This window comes from Aspergillus pseudotamarii (genome assembly GCF_009193445.1).
Source record: "Aspergillus pseudotamarii strain CBS 117625 unplaced genomic scaffold BDV38scaffold_7, whole genome shotgun sequence".
Lineage (NCBI taxonomy): Eukaryota > Fungi > Ascomycota > Eurotiomycetes > Eurotiales > Aspergillaceae > Aspergillus > Aspergillus pseudotamarii.
The window spans coordinates 480,860-496,952 of NW_022475021.1; the positions used below are offsets into that span (position 1 = coordinate 480,860).

The following is a 16,093-nucleotide window of genomic DNA, read 5'->3' on the forward strand; positions in this document are numbered from 1 at the left end:
CCGCAGATTCCTACAGCGGCACAGTTGATGACATCTTTATCACACATGGCCCCAATGCACAGACAAACCTTCCTGAGAATGCTTTGGAGTTCAGTGTGGAGCAGCCTGCCCTAAAAGCTGTCACTGAGCAGAATTGCCATTGTAATTGACATGAAGTTTACATAGTAATAATTAGTATAACGCTGTCTCAACTTTTCTGAGAACAATCGAAGATGTTTAGCACTGCAATATTCTCGTAAGCTACAACCGAAGGGATGTACAGTTCACAGATATTTCGTTAGCAGGCCGTGGGAACACAGCGTATAAATGCCAAAAACGGTGATTCTGGAGGAGCCCTAAGGCGCAACCCCGAATCCTCTCCCTGCCTCTGACTCTCCAGAGAGGACACTGGAGTGTTGTCACGCTAATGAGGCTGGGGTCAGTATTTCCGAAACATCGCTGCACACATCAGACTAATCACTGAGACAGAAATGTGTGGATGGTACTTGGGGAACCCCATCTTGTGGAGTTGGACGTGAGTAATGCCCATTCCTTGCACTAAATCCTCGTACATCAAATGCTGAGAGTAGTATGCAGAATGAAAAATCCTCGGATACAACTGCTATGGCGGCTGCCGTAGCAGATAGGCTGTTCCAGAACCTGTCGCTTTTGATGACTGGGGTCATTAATGTCTGTTCGGTCTTTACTGTCAGGGCTGTTGTTAGATACATCTATGCCATACTGCTTTGTCTTCCGCTAAGAGCGGTTGCCTTCTCATGGCCTATGGTGCAATTTGGTGATAGTTCTTGGTCCGTTCATTCATGTCTCACTATGCTGCCGCTCGTTACATTGCTAGGTAGTAAGCATAGTCATATGAGAAGTAAATATGATTGCCGTCAGGAAACTTAGTTTATTTGAACTATAAGGATGTGCTGCTGTGCTACGGCTAGCATTGTGAAGGTGCCTCAGCATTCAATGGATAGGAAGCATGGAAGGGCTATCAAATTCGTATCCTGGTTGCTGACTATCCCTGGGTAACAATAGCGTTCGAGTAGTAGATCTCTAGGAGATTTCTATTTCCTCATTTTCCGTAATCCTAGCTAACTAACCTCCCCGGGCCTAGTTACTTAAGATAGTGCAATGCACACAGCTCAGGAGATCAGTCGAGCAGGTGTCAAGTTTCGTTCTTCTGCTAGAACCATCGTGGATATTCATTGGTAATCTCCATATTGGACTGGAAACCCCAGTATCAGCTCTTCATCATAAACCACAATCAGCATCCATAATGGACCACTGACTACCTTGTGAAAGACCACATTTCCCAGTAAGAAACATACACAACTATATTAAATAACTCCACCACTAGCTTGCAGATTTACGCTTCGCCAACTGCTGTATCCCAGTCTTCGTTTCGGTATGCTCCGTGCTCATATGTCGCTGTTTGATAAAAGCGCCCGCCACTAACCCAACACTCGCCACGGACGTGTACATGATAAATATATTCCGTAGACTCCAAGCATAAGCGCCCTGCGCCGCTCGCTTCTGCGCGCTATCCTGGATAGACTTGATAATCTCGACGTTTGCTGCTGCTTGATCGCCGGACAAGGCGTCGAGGACGGATCCACTGAGACCGGCGGCCTCAAGCAAAGAATGACGAGTATCCATACTATTCTGGAATATAACACCACCGAGAACTATGGACAGGGATGTCGCTAGATTGCGGATGAAACTCAAAGTCGCCGTAGCGGAAGCAGTATCGGCCTGGCTGACTGTATTCTGGATGGCAATGACGGGAGTTTGGAATAGAAGTGCGGTTCCGATACCGCCAATGATCTCAAATCCAACGATCCTTGCCACAGGAGTGTCGATCCCGAGGTTGATGTATAATCCCGTTCCCAGTGTCATCAGTACTAACCCGGCCCAGGTGATCTCTCTGTAACGGCCCGTTCGAGAGATCAAGATCCCCGACAGTATATCCACAGCCGCTTCGGTGACCATCATTGGTATTATCAGAATACCGCTGCGGAGTGGTGAGGCTTGCTTGACGCTTTGAAGATACAACGGCAGATAAAACTCCACACCGATAGAGACCATGCTGTGTGCAAAGGCGAGAAGGATGACTGCGTTATTGGACCAGTTGTTGAATATGCTGAGAGGCATGAGTGGATATTTGGCCAGTCGTTTCTCGCTGAACACGAAGAAGCCGATCATTGCTGTCCCGAATACAATCAGGCAGATGACTTTCGGACTGCTCCAGGGAAATATAGCGCCTCCAAAATCTAATCCCAAGAGTAATAGCAGAGTTACTGCTAGAATGCAGATCGTGCCTAACCAGTCAACGGCGACGATACCTTCTCTGAGCTTTGTGCGGGGATTGTGCACATCCAAGAAAAGCAGCAAGAGTATGAACAAAAGCCCACACACGGGCAAATTTATCCAGAAGCACCACCGCCAGGAAACGAGTTCCGTAAATGCTCCGCCGATAAGTGGACCAGCGGATCCTGCAAGGGCCCAGGTAAACCCCATCATACCTAGATACAACGCGCGGGTGCGTATACTGAAGAGGTCCGAGATGACGATAAAGACTAATTGCATGAGACCTCCACCAGCTGCGCCTTGGAGTGCTCGTGCAGCAATTAGCATCTCCATGTTCTTACTGAGTGCAGCAATTATGCTCGCAATGGTAAAGAATATTACCGCCCCGAGGAGAACCGGCTTACGGCCCCAGATGTCGCTGAATTTGGCCCACATTGGCGCTGTGGCGGCGTTCGCTAACAGGTATGCACCTCCGATCCAGGTATAACCTGCAGCGGAGTGCAGAGCTGCTGAGATTGTGGGGATCGAAGTCGCAACGATGGTCTGGTCGAGCGCTCCTACGAACAGGACGAGCTAGACAATCGGAGATTTGTTAGCCAATTATCAGGCTGAGAAAGAACCGGAAGGTATTGAAGTACATTGAGCGCGATTATAATAGCGATGATACGCAGTTTGGTGCGGGTTTGGGGAGCTTCGAGTATGTCAAGCTGCTCCATAGTCTGGTCATTTGGTGTTCTTGAAGGCGCTTCTGGCGCACCAGCCTCGGCGTCTTGCTTAATTGGCACTTCCTTTTGATCAGTCATTTTTTGATATAAGCTGGCGTTGTAAAATGGAAATAAAGATAGGAGGGAAATGTATGTTCACTGTGAATGTTTAAAAGGATGCGATCGCCTTTTATCTGGAGAGTTACAGACAATTTTGGAATTGTTGCGCCATCGCGCCCTTCGGTTGACATCGTTCATGCAATGCCCGACGGATAAGCCATAAGTACTACGCTAATCCCGATGCACTTTTATAATAGAAGATTACGGTAAAGGCCTACTGCGGATTCTCTTCCCTGTCTATAACAAAAGTAAAAAAACGCACAATGTCGTAGTGAGGGTGAGGCATATAGCAACCAACCTATCACCAGCCACGCTAACCCATCGAAAGTCCAAAGCAATGACGAGTCAAACACACATAGGGTGATTGAGTAGCAAGAGAATATAACAGACTATGCTCAAGCTCAGCGGCAGGCATGACGTACAGGAGCTATCTTCCACAACAGTTTTAGCGAAGGTCTAATTATACCACATGTCCGGGACAGAAAGAAGTCCTCTTTATTATCTAGCTTTAGCCAGGCTGATTAAGATATCAGCCTTTGTGTGGCGCGACTGTTAACCCACCTAAGTATGACTTGGCATTAGTCCAAGAACAGGAAATATGCCTCTTCAATAACCAAGCTCTCGGTTCCTGATAGTCAAGCTATCTGCTAGTAGTGGGAACCAACCTTGGCGCCACTTAGACCCTTTGGTCCCCATCGAGAGCCTTGTTATTCAAGGTGAAGAACTTTTTCACTATAGATCTGATGGAAGGACTGGGTCCGGAGGTGTCGTAAATAGGTCTGTGCTCCTCATGGATATCGTGCAAATATTCATAGTCAACGTGAACAAAAGCGCGTTCAACGCCAGTAAGACCCTCCAGTTTCCGCTGGAGTTCTTGGCTCACGTCGTGCGATTCCTGGAGTCTGGTTTCTTTGTCCATTACGATATCCACCTCGACGTAGTATTGTTGACCCACATGATATGCTCGACACTGAGGAGGGGCAATTAGATATTAGGAAGCAGAGACAACCATTGGACACAAACCCACCGTATCAACCTTCTGAATCCTGGCATCGTGAGTCATTGTCACGTAGACGCATTTGTTGATAAATCCTCGAGGGGCACCTTTGCCAATTAATAGCCACATATTCTCGAAGGCTTCAGAGACCCATGAATACAGAATGAGAAGTGCGATGCATGTCGCACCGACCGGGTCAAGGTACCACACAAACCGTTCACCGACGACAGCCATGATTAGACCGAACCCGTTCACTGCTAGATCATTGCGGTGATCGATGTAAAAGACGTGCGCTGCAGGATAGCGCCGTAAACTGAAACAGTACACAAACAGACAGAATTTGGAAAAGATAGCCACGCCAACACATATGAGAGGGATCATATCGAGGCTTTCTGAATCCACCTCACCGGCTGCTAGCGATTTGGCGGATTCAATGATGAGCTGAATCGCCACGGTTGTCATCAAGGCACAGAACATAATGACTCCCATCGTTTCTGCTCGTCTGCGTCCAACCGGATACTGATAAGGCTTGGGCTTCGTGGACATGCGCGAGGTGATTAACATGATGATGGAGGAGACGAGGTCCATGAACGCGTCCGCGGCGGTCGCAAAAAGCGACAAGGAGCCGGTGGATATGGCGGCATACAGTTGAATGACAAACAAGCAGAAGTTGACCACAAAACTAGCCCGCACGGCTAATTTGACTTTCCCTCCGTTCTCGGCATGATCTTCTGCCTCCATCCGCTCCTCCTGGCTACTCTGCAGAAATCCATCGATCAATTCATTCTGTTGCACGTAGAAATCGTTCTTTTCGTCTGAGGCGCGGACTAGAGGCATCCACCGCTTGGTGGGTTTCACTTCCGTTTTGTATCTCAGTAGGTTGAGGGGATCGTCGGTTGTCATCTTGAAGTCGTGGTATCCGTGCGATAGGAGCCTTATCGGCGAGGTGGAGCATTGTTAGATCCCATAGCAAATGAAAGACAACTATAGTAAGTACCACTCACTTGATGAATGGCTGCGCCTCGAAATATGGTTCCTTTTCCCGCAATGGAGTTTGCACAAGGTACCTTGGCAGAGCTTCGGTGCCAGATTTCGGGGGATGACCCAAGTTCTCAAGAGATCAAGAAAAGAGGAAAATTTCCTGACTCGTAGCGTAAGGTGGCTTAGCGTCGCCAAGGGTCTTGGAAAAACATCTCGAACAGCACGCCAATACTCCTACCCCACAATACTCCGTTCTTCAAGTGTCAGGTAGGATGATGAGTGGATGAGAAGAGTCAAACCCACTACTCATCATGAATGTCTTCTGGGATTATCCACGACTTTCTACACGTCATATATTGTATAATTTGTCGATACATGTGGGCATAGCCAATTATATCACCGTGTTATCTACCAGAGTTGGCAGTCATCTCAGTTAAATGAACCATTTACCGACACCACTATGACGCGACTTCCAGCACTAAAATATTTGACCACCTCTCACCGAGACCTTGCGATAAGTACATATTATACCTAACAAGCGGCAGACTCCTGTTCTCTTCCTCCCACCTCCTGGTAATTCGGTTTCTGAACTCGCTCCGCTCAAGCTACCCATAGCGCGTTGGCTAAGTTGGAAACATTCCCCGTTCCATCCCTGGAACTGGGGCCCACCTGGTCACCTGATTCCACCCACTTTATCTTATCAATCTTCCGCATCTTTGGCCCTGCCAGCACTGAGTATTCAATTCGCGACGAGAACGTTCCCAATATATATTTTACACTTCCAATGTTCCTCTTGATGACATGTACCATTCTTGTATCCCCTACAATCCAGATAGCTCGATGAGGCTTTGTTGAGCTGCTATGTACTACGAATATGCTTAAGGTTACTAGATATATATTTTTGCTAGGGATTCCTATAGGAATTAACGTCATTGTTGTAGTTTGCTTCTCTACGAAGTCAATGTTGAAGTTCACATTATATATATGCGAAAAGAAGAAGCATAAGTAGGGCACATGATTATTTTTTACCAATGGCAAATAGCGTATATAGAGACGCAGGATTGATACCTGGACGACAGTATATCTCCTACTCGAAGACAAGACTAACGTGAGTCAGACTCTGGGTCGCATTAACAATTTCGTCTCTCACAATACCAGACTTTGACTCTCTTTGTTCCATTTCCAATTGTGCAGCCTTTTCGACCGCAGCGTGAGTTATATTCAAATTCAAGTCAGTGTGAAGATGGCCGTCCAAAACTGTTTACTAGCAGTATTCGCGTACAACAGGGAACACCCAGGCGAGCACGTAAAACGCAGTCGAGATTGCCATCGTGTAGTGGAAGTTGCCTGTATGCGTGGCCACTGCTCCCGCCATAGGTCGAATGGTAGCTCCACCTAACTGGTAGCGACGAACAAAAGACCGCCGCGTTTTGTATGACTTCCCACATCAATCCCTTAGACTAAATCCTCGGTATCCCCAACATTCCATGGCTAAGAACCCTGTCCAGAATCGCTGAGATCGCACGATGTGGGATCGTTGGGGATGCAGCGCTTCACAGGGATATCACGCTTGCCAAAGTCGCCAGGGTCACAGGAAGTTGGATCATCGGGAATGCAACGTTTGACAGAAATCTCTCGCTTCATGAAGCCTGCACCACAGGAAATGGGGTCGTCTGGTATGCAACGCTCTGCGATGGTTGGGATGACACCATTGTTAATAGGAACGATGTTGGTTGGGAGCGCAGCTGCATAGGAGCCTAACATTGTGGCGGCGACACAGAGAGACTGAATGTTGACCATTTCGACGGTAGAAAGGATGTCCTATTGGTAAGAGTAAGGCAAGGATAGGACTGGATAAGAAAACACGGGAGACCAAGTGCGAATAAGCTTGCAGCCTGTTCTCTGAAGCATGCGTCGCTGGGATGTATTTATGTTATACATGGTTAGAACATTCGGGGGACTGAGCACCGATGGTATATTGATTCTGCGTCTGAATGGCACAATGGGAAGTAGATACCGCAATTCACAACTAGGGATCCCCTTGTTATATGATGATCAGCTCGTTATTCGGTCAAACCCGGGGTTAATAAAGGGTAGATTAAATGGCTTTAGACATGATCATTGGTGCATAAGGTGGGGTGATCTCAGGGTTGAAACTAGCATATAGTTGAGAAATAGGAGTCTGTGGAGTGGAAAGCAACAAAGATCATCGTGGTAAGTACCTAAAGCGGATAATGGATCTCTGAGCGATTATCAGACAATCATAATCAACAACGAGCCCCTCATCCCAGGAAATGATCTGCAGGTTCGGCAGATATGGCCCTCACTGACTACCACTTCTGTCTCCCGTACACCTATGGCTGCTTCCGGAAAGGTCCAAGGCCAGGCGAATGCTTGGTAGGCCGAGATAATTCAGGCCTGTTATCATCGGTTACGCTGTGTCAGATGCCGCTGCACAGGGAGTTAAAACAGTGTCTACTGAACGGAAGCACTAACTTGAGATCCAGACTGTTGGGGCTAATTTCTGGCTTTCGTCACGGGAAGCATAACATGTCTCGACTGCAGTTCAATAGGCGAGATTGTATTCTAATGGACCTCTCGAGTTTCAGTATACATCAACCTGTTTTGCCACGACCGATCTCGGACCTCGAGCTGCCACAGTGTTTTATAGTATGCGGCAGAATTGAGATGCTCGGGATGAGACACAGCAAAAGCTTCTAGGGATATCATAATTCAGTAAGCTCTTTCTTGAACTCCCTTATCCATTACACAATGATTTGCCGCTCATGATACTTAGTCAGTCCAGCTGTATGAGGAGCTGTACTCACGTAAATGGCTAGGTCAAGATGTGCACGATAGTGCTGCCCTCGATACTTTATAGCCCAAGCCAAGAATATAACCAATCAGATGAAGAGCCAGCGGACTTTCAAGCAGCTCATGTTTGAAAGGAAGAGCATAATAGCCTTGACAAGGACCCAGGGAAAGAGAGGACTTTGACTTGCGAATTGGGATTCCACCCCTGAATTTTTGAATGATGCCAAAAACAGGTATTTTGTTCAGTATTTGGTCTGCACCTAGAACTGGCCTCATGACCTGATTCCGAACGAATCCAGATTTCTGCGGGTATCGTATGATTAGAATATTTGCCAATCTGCCAAGTTGCCAAGATTGAGGCAAGGCGGAAAAAGCCTAATGAAAAGGTTCGGATGCAGAATGCAAGACGCAAGCCAAGAATGTCTTCTATGGATCTACCGTCGGCTAGAAGTGTCGAACGGAACTTTATTGCTTTTAATAGTGCCTCAAATTTCCATAGTAGCATAATGCCTTACAATTCAAATGTCTAGACCGTATATAAATACAAAAATACGGTCGTTGCACCTGGTTCTGTATTTCGTTTCTAGGGGTATATGTATGGATTGGATAAGCTTTATTGGCATCTTTCAGGTATCCATCCATAGGTGAGACTTGGAGCGTAGGGATATGGAGCTATTTCTGGAGCTATTTTTGGAGCTCGACCAGCGAACAGCAACATACTTCAGCCACAGGATCATATCATATCTCGCGCATGGAGATTCGGACCCCAGTAAGCCCAGCGGATGTATCAGCCAGCGTATCGATACATACAAGGATTCGATAATCTATCTTAGAGTTTCATATGCGAATAGTGGTATGCACCCTGGTGTATCTGGATCTCGTATCTAACTTCGAGTCTCCCTACGAAAATAGAACGCTTGATAGACTTCACCTAGACTGACTTGACCTGGTACTACTAAGAATAGACAAATGTATGCCGCTGTGTGTCTGACATCATTGCAGCTCCTGCCATCTATATAACAACCCGTTCTGCCAGAGATGTTTCATCTACAAACGAGGAACATTGGAACGAATGCAAGGCGGTTCCTACAAACATTATCGGGCTTAGTCAACAGTCATCAATACCTCCCTGATCATGAAGCTCAATCTGCTTTTCTTCTTATTTTTTATCCTCAGCCTTGCATCTGCCTCTCCAGTAGCAGAGGCCGATGATCTGGATGACCTTGAAGGTATGTCTTCAGTTCCTCCCATACTTCATACCTTCGAGGCTTTATAGCTCACGATGCTGATGTATACGAGGAAGGCCTCTATGAACGTGACTCGACTGTGGAGCACTTACAGCGCGATCACACATGCAATCAGCAGGAGCGCCGGTGTGAGCCAGGCCGCTGGAACTCGAAGAGCTGCAAGTGCAGTGGCAAATGGTGCGACCAATTTGATCCCCATTGCAACAACTGGAACTGGAATCAATGCAAATGCATGAAAAAGTGCGATGGGCCTGACCGCCGTTGCAAACCCGGGAACTGGGACTTGAGCAGCTGCAAGTGTAGGGGCATATGGTGCGACCAATTCGATCCCCATTGCAATAACTGGAACTGGAACCAGTGCAAGTGCATGAAAAAGTGTGATAGGCCTGACCGACGTTGCAAACCTGGGGATTGGGACTGGAACAGCTGCCATTGCAAAGGTAAATGGTGTGACAACTATGACTCTAACTGCAACAACTGGAACTGGAACCAGTGCAAATGTATGAAAAAGTGCGATGGACCTGACCGCCGTTGCAAACCTGGGGACTGGGACTGGAACAGCTGCAAGTGTCGTGGCAAATGGTGTAACAACTATGACTCTAATTGCAAGACATGGAACTGGGATACATGTCAATGCAAAAAGGTCTGTCGTCAAGCAGATAATAGCTGCAAACCGCAGGACTGGGACTGGAACAACTGTCGCTGCAAGGGCAAAAGGTGCGATAACTTCCAGTCTAACTGCAATAACTGGGACTGGGATCATTGCAAGTGCAGGCACAAGACCTAGAGCTGGTATTCTCTGAACTACCAAGGACTGGAGGCGGAAAAAGCATATTTCGGTATCTTTGTTAAGTTTCGCCGATGTATCTTATTGGTTAATCATCTCTATACGTGCACTATGTGCTCCTATTTGTAACTATCATACCAGAATGTCACTTATTATTGGAGTAAAACAAACTAATACCATTGACCTAGGTCTCTTGGCATAACAGTTATAAAGTAACGAATATATCTTCTAACGCACAGATGCCCATAGCTTACCTTATGTGCAGCTTTTAGAGTTTCCTTGATATGACTATTGAGTTGCACATGAAGCTCTTACGACTATTCGAATGGCTAGTAGAATGGTCCATCTACTAGAAAAGCCAAAACAACGACATCGTATTCTGGGCATGGAATGGCTCAGCCCCCAGGCTTCACAATATGTGGTAGGTTGCCAACGGAAAACTCTGGATGTAGGTGGTGCCTCTTCGGATAAACCCAAAGTAGCCCATTGGAGCTAATCGGAATGTGAATATATAGTATTGTATATGGGTAAGACTGTAACGAGAGTGAATAACAACTTATGACTTCTATCGATATCATCTTATCAAGGCAAAACCATTGAGTACTGTGGGGGTATATTGAAAATCCTTGTTTACGCATCTCGCACTTGTAACCTTCTTGCTCTGAGATAATTGTAATCTGGCATTGCCTCCCTCACCCACTTCTCCATCTTTTCGCCGGTGCTTATACCAAACTCCCGGTCCCAAGCTTTCCTCTCGAGCCCAATGTCAACAATAGCCGGTGTCTTGTCCTTCAAGACATGGGATGAATTATCAAGGGTGAACTTCATCACACTCTCAGGGCTTTTGTGATTGATATTGTCCGCGGCCCCATTCTGCATCTTTCGATTCGGTACACTCCATTCCGATTTGAGATGGACCGGGTTGAGCCCTATGAGCTTGCAGTACCTGGCGAGAATTTCAGGGTGATGTATGATGTCTTGGGCATCTAGTACCAAGGGGTACCGAATATCCCTATCATAACCGATGGTTGACTTGTCTTCATGCTGGCAGCACCAATCGTAAAGAAGCCTACTCCATCTCAACGTCGCATTCAATTCCATCAACGGGCATATTTCATGAGGTTGTGCGAATTCCTCCTTTTCCAACTCTCTCATCGCTCGATAGAATGACGGAAATGCCAAAGCAGGATGACGGATGAGGAAGGTCAGCCTCCAGGTCTCCAAGTACTGGTCGGGAAATATTGTGTGGTTGTTAGGTGAGAACCTTTGGAGCGTGCCATACGAATTCGGAACCTTGATGTTCACCGGGGACGGTGTGTGGCTATCGTTATGTGAAAGATAATCGCTAATGGCCGCCGGATCTGCGAACCACTGCACATGTTCCTTTGCAAAAAATAACTTGCCCTGAGATTCAGCGCAATGTGATGTCCTCTCACAGCGATCGAAATCGCGCTGAAAGATCTGTTGCATCTCCTCGGTTTGCTCCATTGTCCAGTTTTCAACTGGTGTGTAGGCAGAATTTGTTGTCCTGCCTTTCATAAAGGAGTCCCAGAAGAAATAGCCTCCCTTCTCGTTGGAGATGACATTCTCCTGCTCTTCTAGAGACAGCATTCTCACGAGTAGGTTGGATGCAGTACGAGGGTAAGTGACCAATAATGTCCGTTTAAAAGGGGATGGACTGTATCCGTTGTTTGTCACCATGGCGAGGAACGTTCTTTCCAAGTGCAACGGATTGCGATATTGTAGACTCTTAATATATGTGAGTGGGGGAGTGGGATGTAAAGCAGGCCTTGTATATGGCGTAGATGAATAGCTATAACAGTACCCTCTGTCTGCATACCTGTCAAAGGCAGTCCGATGAGAAGTGTATAGCCCAGTAAGAAACGTACTACAAAGGTCTTATACCTGATTCTCGCAGTAGCGCGTGTACGTGAAATGTTACCACTTCTACTCAATGCGACGTGAGAAATTCAGCTTCCAAGACCTTGGTGATGTCAGCACTGGGTATTGGCAACGGAACGAGGGAATTGTGCTGTCATCCCGAAGCCACATCCACTGATGGTTCAGCAGCTGAGCACGGGGTCGTCCGAGTTTGGGACGGCTCACGGAGTCACTTGAATTAGATACACTTGAGCCCCGGACTTTCACACACACCATGGTCTTACGATTGGATAAAATACGTTCCATCCAATGATCAGACTGTGTGTTCGATGTGTCGACTTCCAGTTTATGATAAGGTTTGCGATAAGGTTGACCCATGGTTTTGGACCTCCGGGAACAGCATATTTCACGTGGGGCTATGCTAGTTTTCGTTTACTATTCGGCAATCCGGGATTGGGGCGATCTCCAGGATTGCTAGATGACATAGATTCCCCTCGGCTGATTGGCTGTGTCGCCATAGAAGGTTCATACTGCTCCCGTATGACTCCATAATTACCTGGGTTGTTCTTGCAACTAGCCTCCTCTCGGGCCCTGAACGTTACAATGTGCTGATAGTTAAGCTCAATTACAGTTAGTCACTTCTAAATGCGTTCGTGGATCTCTCCCTACTCCCACAGAATGGGGGTCATACATATCTATTCAACTACATTAAGTCAACCAATGGAGTGGTGTCCACAGGAGGAGATTGGCCTAGACCGTATTCTCGCAAGTTCAATTGGGAGTCCAGCCAAGTCTAGTCACTCTCATGTTCTAAAAGACTGTCGGTTTCCTTGCATAGACGCCCTATTGATCTAGGCATAAAGTGTCGAAAGCTAAATAATGGAAGTCATGACGTAACCACGGTACAAAATTAACAATAATACCTGATGTGCATACGTATGCCTCTGCATATACAGTCGGCATATTTTATTTTAGGAAGAATCAGCCGATGCCAGTCTCGGATAGATAATGCTGCATCGGCCTTCACAATCTTCCGGTTCATGAATATTGTACCTACCCTAGAAGCATTGATACAGACCAATTAGCTTCAAAGGGTTAATGAGAATTTTATATTTCGAAAAGCAGAACCTGTGCCTGCAACATTAAACATGGTTCTTCAAAACATTAGGAGCTTGTGCTCCCATGGGGACCTGCTTCGGACCATGATATGTATGTTGGCGATAGCGAGTATAGTCAACGCTGCAACATGGACTTCTTTTCAATCGGTTTGTGAATTTAGTCATTCAAATAGTTAGGGCAACGCTGATTTCCGGCCAGAGACCAGACATTCGTGCACCGATTATGGAAGTTAGTCTTAGGAACGACTCACTTATTACCCCGGGCTATATATTTATAGCACCCTATGAGACAGAACTACCAGGGCCATATATATATGACACTGATGGTGTATGTTACTCCACTTTACATTTATGAACATGTAGCTGATCTAAGAGCCCAGGATTTGGTATGGAGCGGAGCCGATGGCTCCACAACCGAGCTCTTCCATGATCTACAGGTGTGCCCCTACAAGGGGTCCGATCATTTATGCTACTTCCAAGGAAATCAAATAGAAGGTTATGCAAGGGGTCGCAACATCATCCTGGATCAAGACTATAAGCAAGTGGCGACTGTACAGAGTGGAAATGGTTTAACGCTGAGCGATATGCATGAGTTGAACATTATTGATAACACCTCCATTCTCATCGCCATTTACCAGCCGCGCCGCTATAACCTAGAGGCGTACGATGTACCAGCGGACAACGGCTGGGTCATGGATGGCGTGTTTCAAGAGATCAATATTACGACAGGCGAGATCCTCTTCGAGTGGAGGTCTCTCGATCATGTTGGCATCTCGGAAACGTATACCCCGATTCGACTTAACACAGTCGTGGGTGATGGTCTTAGCAATGCGACTGCCTGGGACTACTTTCACATTAACTCTGTTGATAAGAACAATGATGGTGACTATCTAGTGTCTGCTAGACATACCAGCTGCATCTATAAGATATCCGGTAAGGATGGATCCATTCAATGGCGTCTGGGTGGTACAAACAGTTCCATCGAAATGCAGAATTATAATTTCTCCTCCCAGCATGATGCGCGGTTTATTCAGGAGAATGACACTGTCACTGTTATTTCACTCTTCGATAACGCAAGCAACGGATATAGAAATACGTCATCAACATCCTCAGGTATTATCGCGTCAATTAACCAAGAAACCAACACATCAAGTCTCATTAAGAGGTACGAAGCCCCAGACAACGGGCTTCTGTCGACCAGCCAGGGGAACCTCCAGATACTGGCGAACGAAAACGCTTTCATCGGATGGGGTAACAATCCTTCAATATCTGAGCATACTGACGACGGAACCCCCGTGTTCTTCGCAACATTAAATGATGCGCGGGAGATGAACTACCGTGCTTTCAAATTTAATTGGACCGGACAGCCAAGCGATAATCCCTCTCTTCGTGCATATGCAGCTGCCCCGGGATCTGGGACCACATTCTGGGTCAGTTGGAATGGTGCTACCGAAGTCGCCCATTGGAATCTCTACGGCACGACGTCGACGTCTGAGGAGTTTACGTTGTTGTCTAAGGCGGATAGACAAGGGTTTCAAACTACCTATACGAGCACCGACTACCACCCTCGGGCATATGCAGAAGCAGTTTCGAGCGATGGATCAAGTCTAGGTAAATCGTCAGTGGTGGATACGACGTCGTCTTTGCCCAGCCTAGGCTAGGAAGAGTAAAGGAAATACCGGAGATATACTAGTCCCTGGGGTTTCAAACTAGAAAGTCACAAGTCCTGTTAGTTATGTATCAAATGTCTTGGGCGCTCCCAAACCAATTTTATCCTCGGCTGATTCCCGAGAAGACGGCGATAGCATATCCATAGACAAAACGATACCGCGCGGATTGAGAATAGGATTGCAGTGAAGCCATCGGCCGCTTGATGTTGACGCATTTATAAAATTATGCTTTCTCTTTGCCGTACTATAATACTGCAGTTATCATACGGATCCCGATCATGTTGAACCTCCTACTCTGCTATATGTTACAGCTTCGACGCAGTGTTCAAAGAATGACGTTCTAGTCAGTCAGAGCTAATGACGATGTCATCCATGCATTAGGATCAGTACTCGGTGTATTCAATGAGCCTACATAACTATAGACGTGTTTTAAAATTAATCCTGTTCCCTGAAAGGAGATGGTCCGGCCATAAATTTTACAAACGTCTCTTTACGCTGTTCACTAATAGCTTGAGCAATACCTGACGGTTTTATGTCCTGGCTGTAAATCTATTACATCTATTACCGAGTCAGAGTACGGCAGAACCATTGGACAATCGAACAGCCATCTACAGGTACAAAGAGCCTATCCTATGATAGGGACATTCATCATGGAAAGCGGGCAAATCTGTAGCACTCGTACAACTACCTCTTGGGATCACCATTTACCTAAATACTAAAATAGCACAAACGCGGATATGGCGTATAAGCTAAAAGAGAGAACCAAAGAGACATTTTATAGGTCTGTAGATAAGGATATATATTCTTAAATAACTCTAAACTATAGCGCGACAGTTACATCGCTTTGTATTTAAGAAAATGCTAGTATGCGCCTCTGATAAGACGCCATTGGTGTGTTGTATCAGCTGAGACTTCGCGCTGGAGATGTGGATACACAGGTAATAGTGAACTTTTTCTGAAGCAGGGAGCATCCAGACCAACACATACACTGCTTGGGCGTAATAATGACCAAACCTCTATGGCCATCTTGTTAAACCCACCGGGCAACCTTAGGTGGACAATTTGCTGCCGGGCAAAGAGACTCCGCAAATCACGGTTCCCCTCTCACTATTAGGGTTCCGGGCACCAAAGCCCTGGCCAGCGCTATAGACTCATGATACAAACGGCCAATGTTTCTTTGTTTACTATCGAATTACACTTGAGCTAAGTGGATGGAACCCCTTGCTCGCCATAACTCGAAGCGACACTAGTACTGATAAACGACGTGATGTTCATCTGTTTATGCCAGTTCTTAATGGCATCATTTTAGATACCCCTGCCAAGCTCCAAAAGCAGAAACCCACTAAATCCGTGCCCGATAAACAAAGGAGCCATATCAGAAAATTGATACTTACAATATGACCCTGGAAACATGAGCTATCCACTGGCCTCGTGGACTGTAGGATATGGAAACACTAATATATCTACCCGCTTCTCCAG

General features: G+C 46.4%; 5 protein-coding genes across 5 annotated transcripts; 2 read left to right on the forward strand and 3 right to left on the reverse strand.

The window, feature by feature from the left end:
* Positions 1–914: 914 nt before the first annotated feature.
* BDV38DRAFT_296307 (MDR family MFS transporter) lies at positions 915–3,098 on the reverse strand (the record flags this gene model as incomplete). The annotated part of the gene is made up of 2 exons (XM_032062910.1): positions 915–2,868; positions 2,934–3,098. The coding sequence occupies 2 exons, from the start codon at positions 3,096–3,098 to the stop codon at positions 1,342–1,344; spliced, it is 1,692 nt and encodes a 563-aa protein (XP_031917712.1). The 3' UTR covers positions 915–1,341.
* A 414-nt stretch (positions 3,099–3,512) lies between these two features.
* On the reverse strand, positions 3,513–5,019 carry BDV38DRAFT_296309 (cation diffusion facilitator family transporter; the record flags this gene model as incomplete). The annotated part of the gene is made up of 2 exons (XM_032062911.1): positions 3,513–4,089; positions 4,147–5,019. The coding sequence occupies 2 exons, from the start codon at positions 5,017–5,019 to the stop codon at positions 3,796–3,798; spliced, it is 1,167 nt and encodes a 388-aa protein (XP_031917713.1). The 3' UTR covers positions 3,513–3,795.
* Positions 5,020–6,542: 1,523 nt separating this feature from the next.
* Positions 6,543–7,155, reverse strand: BDV38DRAFT_190626 (uncharacterized protein). Its single transcript, XM_032052257.1, has one exon. It carries the CDS (start codon positions 6,895–6,897, stop codon positions 6,589–6,591), a length of 309 nt encoding a protein of 102 aa, XP_031917714.1. The 5' UTR covers positions 6,898–7,155; the 3' UTR covers positions 6,543–6,588.
* A 1,215-nt stretch (positions 7,156–8,370) lies between these two features.
* Positions 8,371–10,138, forward strand: BDV38DRAFT_237284 (uncharacterized protein). Its single transcript, XM_032053561.1, has 3 exons — positions 8,371–8,764; positions 8,872–9,140; positions 9,215–10,138. The coding sequence occupies exons 2-3, from the start codon at positions 9,047–9,049 to the stop codon at positions 9,943–9,945; spliced, it is 825 nt and encodes a 274-aa protein (XP_031917715.1). The 5' UTR covers positions 8,371–8,764; positions 8,872–9,046; the 3' UTR covers positions 9,946–10,138.
* Positions 10,139–11,644: 1,506 nt separating this feature from the next.
* Positions 11,645–14,605, forward strand: BDV38DRAFT_268426 (arylsulfotransferase family protein; the record flags this gene model as incomplete). The annotated part of the gene is made up of 4 exons (XM_032056768.1): positions 11,645–11,667; positions 12,998–13,091; positions 13,144–13,272; positions 13,325–14,605. 4 exons carry the CDS (start codon positions 11,645–11,647, stop codon positions 14,603–14,605), a joined length of 1,527 nt encoding a protein of 508 aa, XP_031917716.1.
* Positions 14,606–16,093: the final 1,488 nt, after the last annotated feature.